The following is a 16,679-nucleotide window of genomic DNA, read 5'->3' on the forward strand; positions in this document are numbered from 1 at the left end:
AAAAGTATGTTCAATGTAGATGTCCAGGAAAGCGTCCCTAAATGTGTCATCTTTCATCCTCCCATACTGCTCAGTCCAGCAACATTAAACCTGTCCAGCAGGTGGTGCTATTGACCAAACAATAAAACCAGCAGATATCTTGACTTGCCACTCAGTATATCAGTAATGTTCAGAATAGTACTTTAATATCATTGGAGATTGATGGTCTTTTTAATCCACTATCCAGAGTCAGGAACAGATGAAGTTAGGTCTGCTACTGTTCAGTGATTAAATATGATTTATGGTGATGGGAAATAATAAAAAACACTAAACTTCATCTAGTAATAGTTTTCCTTTGTTATTTATTCCAAGGTGTGTCTTTAACTTGTAAATGTATTGTGTGGAGGTGAGCTAGTGGTGTGGCTGATAGAATAGAATGAAAAGGGAGGAGGGGAGGAAGAGGGGAGGAGTGAAGGGCTGTTCAAGAAACCAGATGAGGAAGAGGAAGATGTTCAGGGGAATTACTGTCTCTGTTCCAAATGGTTCCCTATTCCCTACGTAGTGCACTACGGTGCTTCTGACCAGGTCTAAAGTAGTGTTCTACGTAGGGAATAGGGTGTAGATGTATTACAATATCATGCTTTAGTGTTTGGCACAAAAATATATTAGATCTCCACCCCCCCACTTCCTGTCTGTCATCCCCCAGTTCTGTTAAGACTTCCTCTCATTGAACTGGGCCTCATTCTAAATGGTCACTTTGTATTGATAGTCCATACTGGTCTTTACTATGGTTCTACATACAGTACCTGTATTGATAGTCCATACTGGTCTTTACTATGGTTCTACATACAGTATCTGTATTGATAGTCCATACTGGTCTTTACTATGGTTCCACATACAGTACCTGTATTGATAGTCCATACTGGTCTTTACTATGGTTCAACATACAGTATCTGTATTGATAGTCCATACTGGGCTTTACTATGGTTCTACATACAGTACCTGTATTGATAGTCCATACTGGTCTTTACTATGGTTCTACATACAGTACCTGTATTGATAGTCCATACTGGGCTTTACTATGGTTCTACATACAGTACCTGTATTGATAGTCCATACTGGTCTTTACTATGGTTCTACATACAGTATCTGTATTGATGAGGTCCTCAAAAAAGCCCTCAACGCCCTGTCTCCCCATACCCCTGATCAGCCCTGTCTCCCCATACCCCTGAACCAGCCCTGTCTCTCCATACCCCTGAACCAGTCCTGTCTCCCCATACCCCTGAACCAGCCCTGTCTCCCCATACCCCTGAACCAGCCCTGTCTCCCCATACCCCTGAACCAGCCCTGTCTCCCCATACCCCTGAACCAGCCCTGTCTCCCCATACCCCTGAACCAGCCCTGTCTCCCCATACCCCTGAACCAGCCCTGTCTCCCCATACCCCTGAACCAGCCCTGTCTCCCTATCCCCCTGAACCAGCCCTGTCTCCCCATCCCCCTGAACCAGCCCTGTCTCCCCATCCCCCTGAACCAGCCCTGTCTCCCCATCCCCCTGAACCAGCCCTGTCTACCCATCCCCCTGAACCAGCCCTGTCTCCCCATCCCCCTGAACCAGCCCTGTCTCCCCATCCCCCTGAACCAGCCATGTCTCCCCATACCCATGAACCAGCCCTGTCTCCCCATCCCCCTGAACCAGCCCTGTCTCCCCATCCCCCTGAATCAGCCCTGTCTCCCCTTACCCCTGAATCAGCCCTGTCTCCCCATCCCCATACCCCTGAACCAGCCCTGTCTCCCCATACCCCTGAACCAGCCCTGTCTCCCCATCCCCCTGAACCAGCCCTGTCTCCCCATACCCCTGAACCAGCCCTGTCTCCCCATACCCCTGAACCAGCCCTGTCTCCCCATCCCCCTGAACCAGCCCTGTCTCCCCATCCCCCTGAACCAGCCCTGTCTCCCCATCCCCCTGAACCAGCCCTGTCTCCCCATCCCCATACCCCTGAACCAGCCCTGTCTCCCCATACCCCTGAACCAGCCCTGTCTCCCCATCCCCCTGAACCAGCCCTGTCTCCCCATACCCCTGAACCAGCCCTGTCTCCCCATACCCCTGAACCAGCCCTGTCTCCCCATACCCCTGAACCAGCCCTGTCTCCCCATCCCCCTGAACCAGCCCTGTCTCCCCATACCCCTGAACCAGCCCTGTCTCCCCATCCCCCTGAACCAGCCCTGTCTCCCCATACCCCTGAACCAGCCCTGTCTCCCCATACCCCTGAACCAGCCCTGTCTCCCCATCCCCCTGAACCAGTCCTGTCTCCCCATACCCCTGAACCAGCCCTGTCTCCCAACTGAAGAAGAAGGTGAGCAGCATTGTGTTGAATGACATGTCAGTTGGCATAATTGCAGGGGGTCTGTGAGAATGTATTTTATTATTATGGAAAAGAATTAAGATTAAGTCATTTTTAAATGATAATAATTCAAACACTGTAATTATGTTACTGTAATAATACCTTCAAGTCATATGTCCAAATGTCTACATGGCTTTGATGCAGACTGAAATATGGTCGTTTACCGACATCTAGTGGTCGTGATACGCTACTGCAGGTAATTTGGGTCAATATTCTGCAGGATTCAGTGCTGTTTAATTCTTTCAACAAAATGGGAGTAACTTGAAATGTTGGTTGTTATTACAAATGGTATTATATTACAGGATATATTATCATATGAGTCATGTACTCTACAGAGCCAGGAATCTCTTCAAGTGATACAGTTTTGTCAGGGTGTGGAGGAAGAGGTGAAAGACAGTTCTGGCAGAACCAATGAGGATGGAGCAAATGAGAGAAGGTGCACAGAAAGACAAAGTGAGGATGTTGAAAAACAAGCTGATCAGTGACTTTGCTAGCAAGGAAGCTGGGCTCTTGGTGAGTAAGGCTGAGCAAGGGCCAGTGATAACTGTTAAATGGCAGGGCTATGGATATTAGATCACTACACACATGAGGCCCACAGGCAGAGAACAAGATATATCTCAAAGTAATGGCTGGATTGTCATAAAATATGTTGTTCACAATCAAGACCCCAAGTGGAAGAAACCTGTTGACTTGGTGACCTCTTGACCTTTCCTCTAGCGCCACCATCAGGCCTTTTCATGTCCATGTTGTTTTCCATTTCCACTTTTACAGCTGCTTATTGTCTCGTTGGTATGTATACTTAGTTAAAATATCTGCTGCTGATTTTATTAGTTTGTTATATCATTCTATAGATGATCAAGTTCATTTATTTTAATTAAAGAGGTTATAATGTATATTTCAGTTATATTTATTTTAAGTTATTCATTAATGTTAAGAGAATTTTCCATTCAAGAATTTTCCCAATAAAATGACATTTAGACTGTAAAAGATGTCTTTTAGCACATTTCATCAAATAGTGAATTCCACTGTATGCAGAATGTTGCCTGTGTTATACCTTCACAGCTCACTGTCAGGAAATATCCTACAGTAAATATTGGACTACAAGAGTTGCAAGCCTGCAAAGGTATAGTTATTTAAATCTTTGAATGGGTAGATTGTGTTCTGGAGGGGTGTGGTTACAGCAGTTGTGCAGGGTTGGTGTGGTGGTGGTGGGGCCCAATGTGATATATTTTCATGGGGCCCCAAATCCATGACGGCGCCCCTGGGGGATACTATGAAACTATATGGTCCTATAATTAAGCTAAGATATAGGTACATCTAACCAAGGGTTCTCTATCGTGTCGTAGGTCGGGCGTGACTGTGTGACTAGGGGGTGTTCTAGGTTATATATTTCTATGTTGGTGCTCTTGGTATGGTTCCCAATTAGAGGCAGCTGATGTTGGTTGTCTCTAATTGGGGATCATACTGAAGGGTTCCCTGTTCCCACCTGCTCTGTGGGATATTGTTTTGAGTGAGAGCTTGGTGAACCTCAGTAGGTCGTTGGTTTGTTTCTTGGTTTGTTTTAAGTTTCACTAAAAATAAAGATGTGGAACTCTGATCACGCTGCACCTTGATCTGTCTCTCCACACACCGTGACAGACACATTATCTACACACAATCACGCTGAGCCTTGGTCTGTCTCTCCACACGCCGTGACAGACACATTATCTACACACAATCACACTGCACCTTGATCTGTCTCTCCACACGCCGTGACAGACACATTATCTACACACAATCACACTGCACCTTGGTCCGTCTCTCCACACACCGTGACAGACACATTATCTACACACAATCACGCTGAGCCTTGGTCTGTCTCTCCACACGCCGTGACAGACACATTATCTACACACAATCACACTGCACCTTGGTCCGTCTCTCCACACGCCGTGACAGACACATTATCTACACACAATCACGCTGCACCTTGGTCCGTCTCTCCACACGCCGTGACAGACACATTATCTACACACAATCACGCTGCACCTTGGTCTGTCTCTCCACACGCCGTGACAGACACATTATCTACACACAATCACACTGCGCCTTGGTCCGTCTCTCCACACGCCGTGACAGACACATTATCTACACACAATCACGCTGCACCTTGGTCTGTCTCTCCACATGCCGTGTCAGACACATTATCTTCACACATGTTTAAGGCGCATTTCACTGACAGTCACAACTCAATCAACTACACCTACTGCCATGCCCACTACCCAAATCGCAGGCTTCCCAAACACACTGGGTGGATTTGAAACAATCCACAGCATTTCTTTTAATGAAGTGAATGTTCCTCTGTGGCTAAGATGCTCCCTGGTGAAGTATTTTTATAATGTTATTTAGACAGGAGTAATTCTATAATGTTGGTGAAACATCACGTTACTTTAGGACAATCCAGCATCCTAACTGTGCACTGTGAACTCGCTAACTTTCCTTTCCATTTCACAAGAAGCTGAAACCAGAGATCTGTAAATAACGATGAGATGCTCATGTCTCCGCCCTAACAATAGGGGTCTTAGACTCTACACCGGTTATAAAGAGGATTCATGGGGGTCTTAGACTCTACACCGGTTATAAAGAGGATTCATGGGGGTCTGAGACTCTACACCGGTTATAAAGAGGATTCATGGGGGTCTGAGACTCTACACCGGTTATAAAGAGGATTCATGTGCTTCATTTGAATGAGTTATTTGGCCACTTTGGTACAGACCTTATTAAAACATATAGGACTATGGGCTAGGCTACATGAGGTGTGATACTAACCTTATTAAAACATATAGGACTATGGGCTAGGCTACATGAGGTGTGATACTAACCTTATTAAAACATATAGGACTATGGGCTACATGAGGTGTGATACTAACCTTATCAAAACATATAGGACTATGGGCTAGGCTACATGAGGTGTGATACTAACCTTATTAAAACATATAGGACTATGGGCTAGGCTACATGAGGTGTGATACTAACCTTATCAAAACATATAGGACTATGGGCTAGGCTACATGAGGTGTGATACTAACCTTATTAAAACATATAGGGCTATTGGCTAGGCTACATGAGGTGTGATACTAACCTTATCAAAACATATAGGACTATGGGCTAGGCTACATGAGGTGTGATACTAACCTTATCAAAACATATAGGACTATGGGCTAGGCTACATGAGGTGTGATACTAACCTTATTAAAACATATAGGGCTATGGGCTAGGCTACATGAGGTGTGATACTAACCTTATTAAAACATATAGGACTATGGGCTAGGCTACGTGAGGTGTGATACTAACCTTATTAAAACATATAGGACTATGGGCTAGGCTACATGAGGTGTGATACTAACCTTATTAAAACATATATGACTATGGGCTAGGCTACATGAGGTGTGATACTAACCTTTTTATAACATATAGGGCTATGGGCTAGGCTACATGAGGTGTGATACTAACCTTATTAAAACATATATGACTATGGGCTAGGCTACATGAGGTGTGATACTAACCTTATTAAAACATATAGGGCTATGGGCTAGGCTACATGAGGTGTGATACTAACCTTATTAAAACATATAGGGCTATGGGCTAGGCTACATGAGGTGTGATACTAACCTTATTAAAACATATATGACTATGGGCTAGGCTACATGAGGTGTGATACTAACCTTATTAAAACATATAGGGCTATGGGCTAGGCTACATGAGGTGTGATACTAACCTTATTAAAACATATAGGGCTATGGGCTAGGCTACATGAGGTGTGATACTAACCTTATTAAAACATATAGGGCTATGGGCTAGGCTACATGAGGTGTGATACTAACCTTATTAAAACATATAGGACTATGGACTAGGATACATGAGGTGTGATACTAACCTTATTAAAACATATAGGGCTATGGGCTAGGATACATGAGGTGTGATACTAACCTTATTAAAACATATAGGGCTATGGGCTAGGCTACATGAGGTGTGATACTAACCTTATTAAAACATATAGGGCTATGGGCTAGGCTACATGAGGTGTGATACTAACCTTATTAAAACATATAGGGCTATGGGCTAGGCTACATGAGGTGTGATACTAACCTTATTAAAACATATAGGACTATGGACTAGGCTACATGAGGTGTGATACTAACCTTATCAAAACATATAGGACTATGGGCTAGGATACATGAGGTGTGATACTAACCTTATTAAAACATATAGGACTATGGGCTAGGCTACATGAGGTGTGATACTAACCTTATTAAAACATATAGGGCTATGGGCTAGGCTACATGAGGTGTGATACTAACCTTATTAAAACATATAGGACTAGGCTACATGAGGTGTGATACTAACCTTATTAAAACATATAGGACTATGGGCTAGGCTACATGAGGTGTGATACTAACCTTATTAAAACATATAGGACTATGGGCTAGGCTACATGAGGTGTGATACTAACCTTATTAAAACATATAGGACTATGGGCTAGGCTACATGAGGTGTGATACTAACCTTATTAATACATATAGGGCTATGGGCTAGGCTACATGAGGTGTGATACTAACCTTATTAAAACATATAGGACTATGGGCTAGGCTACATGAGGTGTGATACTAACCTTATTAAAACATATAGGACTATGGGCTAGGCTACATGAGGTGTGATAATAACCTTATTAAAACATATAGGACTATGGGCTACATGAGGTGTGATACTAACCCTATTAAAACATATAGGACTATGGACTAGGATACATGAGGTGTGATACTAACCTTATTAAAACATATAGGACTATGGGCTAGACTACATGAGGTGTGATACTAACCTTATAGGACTATGGGCTAGGCTACATGAGGTGTGATACTAACCTTATTAAAACATATAGGACTATGGGCTAGGCTACATAAGGTGTGATACTAACCTTATTAAAACATATAGGACTATGGGCTAGGCTACATGAGGTATGATACTAACCTTATTAAAACATATAGGACTATGCGCTAGGCTACATGAGGTGTGATACTAACCTTATTAAAACATATAGGACTATGGGCTAGGCTACATGAGGTGTGTTACTAACCTTATTAAAACATATAGGACTAGGCTACATGAGGTGTGATACTAACCTTATCAAAACATTTGGGACTATGGGCTAGGCTACATGAGGTGTGATACTAACCTTATTAAAACATATAGGACTATGGGCTAGGCTACATGAGGTGTGATACTAACCTTATTAAAACATATAGGACTAGGCTACATGAGGTGTGATACTAACCTTATTAAAACATTTGGGACTATGGGCTAGGCTACATGAGGTGTGATACTAACCTTATTAAAACATTTGGGACTATGGGCTAGGCTACATGAGGTGTGATACTAACCTTATTAAAACATATAGGACTAGGCTACATGAGGTGTGATACTAACCTTATTAAAACATATAGGACTTGGCTACATGAGGTGTGCAACTCTGATTGGCCATTAATTTGTTAATTAACTCAGGAACCACACCTATGTGGAAACACCTACTTTCAATATACTTTGTATCCCTCATTTACTCGTGTTTCCTTTAATTTAGTCAGTTACCTTTCTGCATTTGTCATCTGGTACCTTTTTCTTGTTCAAATCATGTGTTTTATTGAAAATGTTCCATTCCTATTGTTATAAACAGGGACAATCGTGACTTTGACTCCACACAACATAACATCCACAGATGTTTGAAATATGTCTCTCAACATTGATCACTTTTCTACAGTGTTTTAAAGATATATCTTGTGTTTCAGATGTTTTATATACCTCTGTTTCTGGTGATAAAATGTTGCTTTTTATAAACTTTTTATACTGTATTAAAAAAGCGAATTTTGATCTTGAACTTGATTGTGTATTTATTCTTCACCTTAAACCGATGAATAGTTAATCTGGTCCCTTAAACTGATGAATAGTTAATCTGGTACCTTAAACTGATGAATAGTTAGCCTGGTACCTTAAACTGATGAATAGTTAATCTGGTCCCTTAAACTGATGAATAGTTAATCTGGTCCCTTAAACTGATGAATAGTTAATCTGGTCCCTTAAACTGATGAATAGTTAGCCTGGTCCCTTAAACTGATGAATAGTTAATCTGGTCCCTTAAACTGATGAATAGTTAATCTGGTCCCTTAAACTGATGAATAGTTAATCTGGTACCTTAAACTGATGAATAGTTAGCCTGGTCCCTTAAACTGATGAATAGTTAATCTGGTCCCTTAAACTGATGAATAGTTAGCCTGGTCCCTTAAACTGATGAATAATTAATCTGGTCCATTAAACTGATGAATAGTTAATCTGGTCCCTTAAACTGATGAATAGTTAGCCTGGTCCCTTAAACTGATGAATAGTTAGCCTGGTCCCTTAAACTGATGAATAGTTAGCATGGTACCTTAAACTGATGAATATTTAGCCTGGTACCTTAAACTGATGAATAGTTAGCCTGGTACCTTAAACTGATGAATATTTAGCCTGGTAACTTAAACTGATGAATAGTTAATCTGGTCCCTTATACTGATGAATAGTTAGCCTGGTACCTTAAACTGATGAATAGTTAGCCTGGTACCGTAAACTGATGAATAGTTAGCCTGGTCCCTTAAACTGATGTTTAAATCAATTAATTTGCTGTTGCTAGCTCATTTGTCCTATTTAGCTCGCTAGATTGCTGTTGCTAGCTCATTTGTCATATTTAGCTCGCTAGCTTGCTGTTGCTAGCTCATTTGTCCTATTTAGCTCGCTAGCTTGCTGTTGCTAGCTCATTTGTCCTATTTAGCTTGCTAGCTTGCTGTTGCTAGCTCATTTGTCCTATTTAGCTCGTTAGCTTGCTGTTGCTAGCTCATTTGTCCTATTTAGCTCGTTAGCTTGCTGTTGCTAGCTCATTTGTCCTATTTAGCTCGTTAGCTTGCTGTTGCTAGCTCATTTGTCCTATTTAGCTCGCTAGCTTGCTGTTGCTAGCTAATTTGTCCTATTTAGCTAGCTAGCTTGCTGTTGCTAGCTCATTTGTCCTATTTAGCTCGCTAGCTTGCTGTTGCTTGCTCATTTGTACTATTTAGCTAGCTAGATTGCTGTTGCTAGCTCATTTGTCCTATTTAGCTCGCTAGCTTGCTGTTGCTAGCTCATTTGTCCTATTTAGCTAGTTAGCTTGCTGTTGCTAGCTCATTTGTCCTATTTAGCTAGCTAGCTTGCTGTTGCTAGCTCATTTGTCCTATTTAGCCAGCTAGATTGCTGTTGCTAGCTCATTTGTCCTGATATAAACAGGATATAAACAGTTTGTTATTGTTATTTTACTTGAAAACAAGATCCTTTTTTCCCCTGGATCTTTCGTAGAATTTTGACCCATTTTGAGTCACACAAATCAAGTTCTATTTTAGCGCGTGAGCAGTTTTGATGAAATGATTGAAAAATATCAAAAATCTATCAATCAAATGTATTTATAAAGCCCTTCTTACATCAGCTGATGTCACAAAGTGCTGTACAGAAACACAGCCTAAAACCCCAAACAGCAGGCAATGCAGGTGTAGAAGCACGGTGGCTAGGAAAAACTCCCTAGAAAGTAGTAGAAGCACGGTGGCTGGGAAAAACTCCCTAGAAAGTAGTAGAAGCACGGTGGCCGGGAAAAACTCCCTAGAAAGTAGTAGAAGCACGGTGGCCGGGGAAAAACTCACTAGAAAGGACAAAAGTCCCTTTATAGACAGTATAGAACACCATCTAGAAGACATATCATTACATACAGTATAGAACACCATCTAGAAAGCCGAGACATATCATTACATACAGTATATCCTAGATGACATGTATAAATCCTTACTTTATATTTCCTGTACCACTTTCCATGACAGTAGCCTTATTACTGGTTAGGGTTACTGCTGCTGGTACAGTGGAAGAATGAGGCATCACAGTACCTGTTACACCACTGTACTAACAGGACCAATTACACACCAATAAACACACTGTAATGTAAAGTGTTACATCATTCTCAATGATCAGTCTATACATCCAGTATTCATTTCACCTACAGTACATTGTATCCATTTCAAGTCCCCCTCCCCCCATTGTAGCTAATTATCTAGAACACATTGTACAGTTTTACAACCAAGTATGAGTTATTATGGACGCTTATAGTTAGTATCACAGCATATCAGTTTTAGACATTACAACATTCATTAAAAGCATTATAGATATGTACTTCATAGAAACTGTTACCCTTTATATATTCTAACCACTCTATTTCATTTATTCCATATTAAGTGTCCTAACCTAGGAACTAAAATATTTGTCTCCTCAACTTTGCCTGCAGTTCTCTCTCTCCCTCCCTTCCTCTAACCCCTCCCTCTCTCACTCCCCCCTTCCCTCTCTCTAACCCCAGCCCTCTGGCAGAACCAGGAAGTCCCTCCCCTTCACAAACTCTCTTCTGTGGAAACGAAACTGATCTGATTCTCTCTGTCGTCTGTCTGTGTGAGAGTGAACAACCGTCCAAATGACTCAACAGGGAGTTCTGCTGGACCAGGACCAGTTCTGTTGTTCTGTCTGTCTGGATCTACTGAAGGAGCCGGTCACTACTGCCTGTGGACACAGTTACTGTAGGAGCTGTATTGAGGGCTGCTGGGATCAGGATGTTCTGAAAGGGGTCTATAGCTGTCCTCAGTGCAGAGAGACCTTCACTCCAAGGCCTAATCTGAGGAAAAATAACATGTTGGCTGAGCTGGTGGAGAAACTGAGGAAGACAGGACTCCAGGCTGCTCCCCCTCCTCCTCTGTGCTATGCTGGACCTGGAGATGTGGCGTGTGATGTCTGCCCTGGGACCAGAAAGCAGAAAGCCCTCATGTCCTGTCTGGCGTGTCTGGCCTCTTACTGTGAGACTCACCTCCAATCTCACTATGAATATCCTGCTTTGAAGAAGCACAAGCTGGTCAAAGCCACCGCACAACTACAGGAGAAGATCTGCTCTCATCATGACAAACTGCTGGAGGTTTACTGTCGTACCGATCAGCAGTGTATCTGTTATCTGTGTACAATGGATGAACATAAAGGCCATGATACAGTGTCAGCTGCAGCAGAGAGGACTGAGAAACAGGTAAGACCAGAACAACTTGTTGGTGACTGTCTGATAAACAAAGAATTAAAGATACAGTAGGAACTAAATCTGTTTGAATATGAGAGAATTCAAATGAAATGGATCCACAAATATGAACACAAACCTTGAGTATATAGATATGTTCACCCAGATTCTCCAAATGTATCACCATTTTCTAAAGTCAAACACTATTATCATTCTGAATGCCCTTTTATGAGTCCAAAGTTCATTCTCTTCCCCTTGATACATGTAGGCCTACCATAAAAACTATAATCATTCACATAGCAACATAATATCATATTGTAAAGGGACTTCCTCAGGATTGTAGACCTTCCTCTCTCTGGGTCCTATGTCACATTACTATACTATTGATCTACTGGACTAATAAAGCTTGATAGCTCATTGAAGAGTGATTCTCCACAGTGGCAGCTGGGGATGAGTCAGCAGAAGGTCCAGCAGAGATTCCAGGAGAGAGAGAAGGAGCTGAAGGAGCTCCAACAGGCTGTGGAGTCTTTCAAGGTGAGTATTGTTGACTAGAGGAGACACACCATTTCACTTCTCTACTCTAGTCAGAGAGAGGGAGAGAGGTCCTTATCCAATCCCACTTCCCCACTGTTGGGAACAGGTTGTCTGGACCCCTTTCAGAGAATAGACTGTTTAATGTAACTGACGGGATATGAACCCAGGTCTACCGTGGGAGAAACCAACATATTTACCATTATACCAAGAGGACATTCCCCTCTTCAATCAATCAATCAATTTTATTTTATATAGCCCTTCGTACATCAGATAATATCTCGAAGTGCTGTACAGAAACCCAGCCTAAAACCCCAAACAGCTAGAATGCAGGTGTAGAAGCACGGTGGCTAGGAAAAACTCCCTAGAAAGGCCAAAACCTAGGAAGAAACCTAGAGAGGAACCAGGCTATGAGGGGTGGCCAGTCCTCTTCTGGCTGTGCCGGGTGGAGATTATAACAGAACTATGCCAAGATGTTCAAAAATGTTCATAAGTGACAAGCATGGTCAAATAATAATCATGAATAATTTTCAGTTGGCTTTTCATAGCTGATCATTAAGAGTTGAAAAACAACAGGTCTGGGACAGGTGGCGGTTCCATAACCGCAGGCAGAACAGCTGAAACTGGAATAGCAGCAAGGCCAGGCGGACTGGGGACAGCAAGGAGTCACCACGGGCGGCAGTCCCGACGCATGGTCCTAGGGCCCAGGTCCTCCGAGAGAAAGAAAGAGAGAAGGAGAAAATTAGAGAGAGCCAAGATTTTCAAAATGTTCATAAATGACAAGCATGGTCAAATAATAATCAGGAATAAATCTCAGTTGGCTTTTCATAGCCGATCATTAAGAGTTGAAAACAGCAGGTCTGGGACAGGTAGGGGTTCCATAACCGCAGGCAGAAGAGTTGAAACTGGAATAGCAGCAAGGCCAGGCGGACTGGGGGCAGCAAGGAGTCACCACGGCCGGTAGTCCCGACGTATGGTCCTAGGGCTCAGGTCCTCCGAGAGAAAGAGAGAAGGAGAAAATTAGAGAGAGCCAAGATTTTCAAAATGTTCATAAATGACAAGCATGGTCAAATAATAATCAGGAATAAATCTCAGTTGGCTTTTCATAGCCGATCATTAAGAGTTGAAAACAGCAGGTCTGGGACAGGTAGGGGTTTCGTAACCGCAGGCAGAAACAGTTGAAACTGGAATAGCAGCAAGGCCGGGCGGACTGGGGACAGCAAGGTGTCAGCATGCCCGGTAGTCCTGACGTATGGTCCTAGGGCTCAGGTTCTCAGAGAGAAAGAGAGAACGAGAGAATTAGAGAGAGCATACTTACCCTCTTGCGGCGGGTAGCCTTTTTAAAGAATTTGTTCTTAACAGACTTGCCTAGTTAAATAAAGGGGAAATATAAAAATTGGGCCGACACTGATTTTGAAGTAGCAGGCGAGGCTACCTCATCACATAACCATGAGTAACCATGACTGACTCATGTCCCCTATACATTAACTTTTTTGAAGTGTAGGGTCATTGAGGTTGGAAGGGATTTGGGGGATGGGGGAGGGTCTATTAGAAGTTAGTAGGACTCTTTTTTATTTTCTCAGAAGTACTGAGTTAAGTAGGAGGATTTAGAAATGGTGTAAACCGTGATTGAACACACTCCAGCACAGTAGGTGGCGCCATGCACCTTTAACGTTGGTTTGTGGACCGCCATTATATCATAGAAGAAGAAGTTGGTCTGTGAGGGTTTTGTGGTTCCTGAGGAGGGCTACTATTCTTTTTTCTTTTGGTTTTCAAGTATTTTCAGAATGTATTAAAGCCAAAGCTAAAGCTACCCTAAACAATTCAATATATCAGTCAATATATTTTCTCTGTGATTTGTTGTTTTCCCGTCAACCGTTCCATCGCATCTTAACCGTGTTACCGGGCGGGCACTAGGACCCGGGGGAGGCTGCTGCTGCAGGGGCTGCTGTACCGGTAGTGACGTCAGTCCTACTTGGAGCTCATTGTGGTCAACCTCAGCTGTGGCTCGAGACTGCTAGCTAACGGTTAACGGAGAGGAAAAGACTCTGACAGGACACATTCATGTAGACAGGCTATGATGGCAATTTGTGGTAAGTTACAATAGAGAGAGAGACTTTTCACTACTATAGACTTTGGTCATAATCAAAGCTTTGTTAACCAATACGTTTTTATGTGAGGCTGCCGGTAAGTTACAGTGTAACAGACGTTGTGAGCTAGCTAACGGTAACGTTAACGGTGTCTTTTAAATTCCACATAAGTTATGTGGCGATGATATCTAGATAACGTTGTATTTAATGTAGTTTTACTATCTGTACCAGGCTATAAATGACACAGATGATATCTAGTTAACGTTGTATTTAATGTAGTTTTACTATCTGTACCAGGCTATAAATGACACAGATGATATCTAGATAACGTTGTATTTAATGTAGTTTTACTATCTGTTCCAGGCTATAAATGACACAGATGATATCTAGTTAACTTTGTATTTAATGTAGTTTTACTATCTGTGCCAGGCTATAAATGAGACAATTTATATCTAGTTAACGTTGTATTTAATGTCTAAATCTGTGCCATTTAGGGCATTTTCATTTTGGATCAAGATTCCAGTCAATTCTGTACCTGTCTGTCCAGGAGGGAGGAGAGTAGAGCAGGACCATGAGGTGTTCTGTACCTGTCTGTCCAGGAGGGAGGAGAGTAGAGCAGAACCAAGAGGTGTTCTGTACCTGTCTGTCCAGGAGGGAGGAGAGTAGAGCAGGACCAAGATGTGTTCTGTACCTGTCTGTCCAGGAGGGAGGAGTGTAGAGCAGGACCAAGATGTGTTCTGTACCTGCCTGTCCAGGAGGGGGGACAAGGCCTGATGGACCTGGAGAGCAGGGTGGCAGCGTTCTGACTCAATGAGGTGCAGAGAGGCTACTGTACCTACTCTCTCTCTCTCTCTCTCTCTCTGTCTCTCTCTCTCTCTCTCTCTCTCTGTCTCTCTCTCTCTCTCTCTCTCTCTCTCTCTCTCTCTCTGTCTCTGTCTCTGTCTCTGTCTCTCTCTCTCTCTCTCTCTCTCCAGCGCTCTGCACAGGCAGCAGTGGAGGACAGTGATCAGATCTTTACTGAGCTGATCCGCTCCATTGAGAGAAGGAGCTCTGAGGTGAAGGAGCTGATCAGAGCCCAAGAGAAGGCTCAAGTGAGTCAAGCTGAAGGACTCCTGGAGCAACTGAAGCAGGAGATAGCTGAGCTGAGGAAGAGAAGCACTGAGCTGGAGCAGCTCTCACACACAGAGGATCACATCCATTTCCTCCAGGTAACTAAACTGTCTTGTTACATGTGATATGAAATTAACTTCATGTGAAACTAATCATCTACATCATTATGTTGTCCTGTCTGTCTCTCTCTCTGTCTGTCTCTCTCTCTGTCTCTCTCTCTCTCTCCCTCCCTCTGTCCGTACTTCTCTCTCTGTCCGTCCCTCTCTCTCTCTCTGTCCGTCCCTCTCTCTCTCTCTGTCACTCGCTCTCTCTCTCTGTCCCTCGCTTTCTCTCTCCCTCCCTCCCTCCCTCTCTCTCTCTCTCTCTGTCCCTCTCTTTCTCTCTCTCTCTCTCTCTCTCTCTCTCTCTCTCTCTCTGTCCGTCCCTCTCTCTCCCTCTGTCCGTCCCTCTCTCTCCCTCTGTCCGTCCCTCTCTCTCCCTCTGTCCGTCCCTCTCTCTCCCTCTGTCCGTCCATCTCTCTCTCTCTGTCCGTCCCTCTCTCTCTCTCTGTCCGTCCCTCTCTCTCTCTCTGTCCGTCCCTCTCTCTCCCTCTGTCCGTCCCTTTCTCTCTGTCTGTCCGTCCCTGTCTCTCTCTCTGTCCGTCCCTGTCTCTCTCTCTGTCCGTCCCTCTCTCTCTCTCTGTCCGTCCCTCTCTCTCTCTCTGTCCGTCCCTCTCTCTCTGTCCGTCCCTCCCTCTCTCTCTGTCCGTCCCTCTCTCTCTGTCCGTCCCTCTCTCTCTGTCCGTCCCTCTCTCTCTGTCCGTCCCTCTCTCTCTGTCCGTCCCTCTCTCTCTTTCCGTCCCTCTCTCTCTCTCTGTCCGTCCCTCTCTCTCTCTGTCCGTCCCTCTCTCTCTCTGTCCGTCCCTCTCTCTCTGTCCGTCCCTCTCTCTCTCTGTCCGTCCCTCTCTCTCTCTGTCTGTCCCTATCTCTCTCTGTCCGTCCCTATCTCTCTCTCTGTCCGTCCCTATCTCTCTCTCTGTCTGTCCCTATCTCTCTCTCTGTCCGTCCCTATCTCTCTCTGTCCGTCCCTATCTCTCTCTGTCCGTCCCTATCTCTCTCTGTCTGTCCCTATCTCTCTCTGTCTGTCCCTATCTCTCTCTGTCCGTCCCCACCTCTCTTTCTCTGTCCGTCCCCATCTCTCTCTGTCCGTCCCCATCTCTCTCCGTCTGTCCCTCTCTCTCTCTCTGTCCGTCCCTCTCTCGCTCTCCCTCTGTCATCCCTCTCTCTCTCTTCCTCTGTCCATCCCTCTCTCTCCCTCTGTCTCTGTCCGTCTCTGTCCCTCCCTCTCTTTGTCCTTCTCTCTCTCTGTCCGTCCGTCCCTCTCTCTCTCTCTCTCGTTCTGTCTCTCTCTCTCTCTCTCTCTCTCTCTCTCTCTCTCTCTCTCTCTCTCTCTTTCTCTCTCTCTCCA

At 43.9% G+C, this 16,679-nt stretch overlaps 1 protein-coding gene across 2 annotated transcripts in view; it reads left to right on the plus strand.

Moving 5' to 3' along the window:
- The window catches only part of LOC129845689 (E3 ubiquitin/ISG15 ligase TRIM25-like), a 35,751-nt gene extending 20,375 nt beyond the window's left edge, over positions 1–15,376 (plus strand). Inside the window, exons 1-3 of one of the 2 annotated variants that reach the window (XM_055913566.1) lie at positions 10,859–11,517; positions 11,941–12,036; positions 15,098–15,373. In XM_055913566.1, coding sequence (XP_055769541.1) covers positions 10,921–11,517; positions 11,941–12,036; positions 15,098–15,358 — 954 coding nt within the window. In that variant the 5' untranslated portion in view covers positions 10,859–10,920 and the 3' untranslated portion in view covers positions 15,359–15,373. Of the gene's footprint in view, positions 1–10,858; positions 11,518–11,940; positions 12,037–15,097 lie in introns of those variants that run through there. The other variant, XM_055913565.1, reaches the window with a different exon arrangement.
- The last annotated feature ends 1,303 nt before the right edge of the window (positions 15,377–16,679 follow it).

This window comes from Salvelinus fontinalis, unplaced genomic scaffold (assembly GCF_029448725.1).
Source record: "Salvelinus fontinalis isolate EN_2023a unplaced genomic scaffold, ASM2944872v1 scaffold_0338, whole genome shotgun sequence".
NCBI classification, from domain to species: Eukaryota; Metazoa; Chordata; class Actinopteri; order Salmoniformes; family Salmonidae; genus Salvelinus; species Salvelinus fontinalis.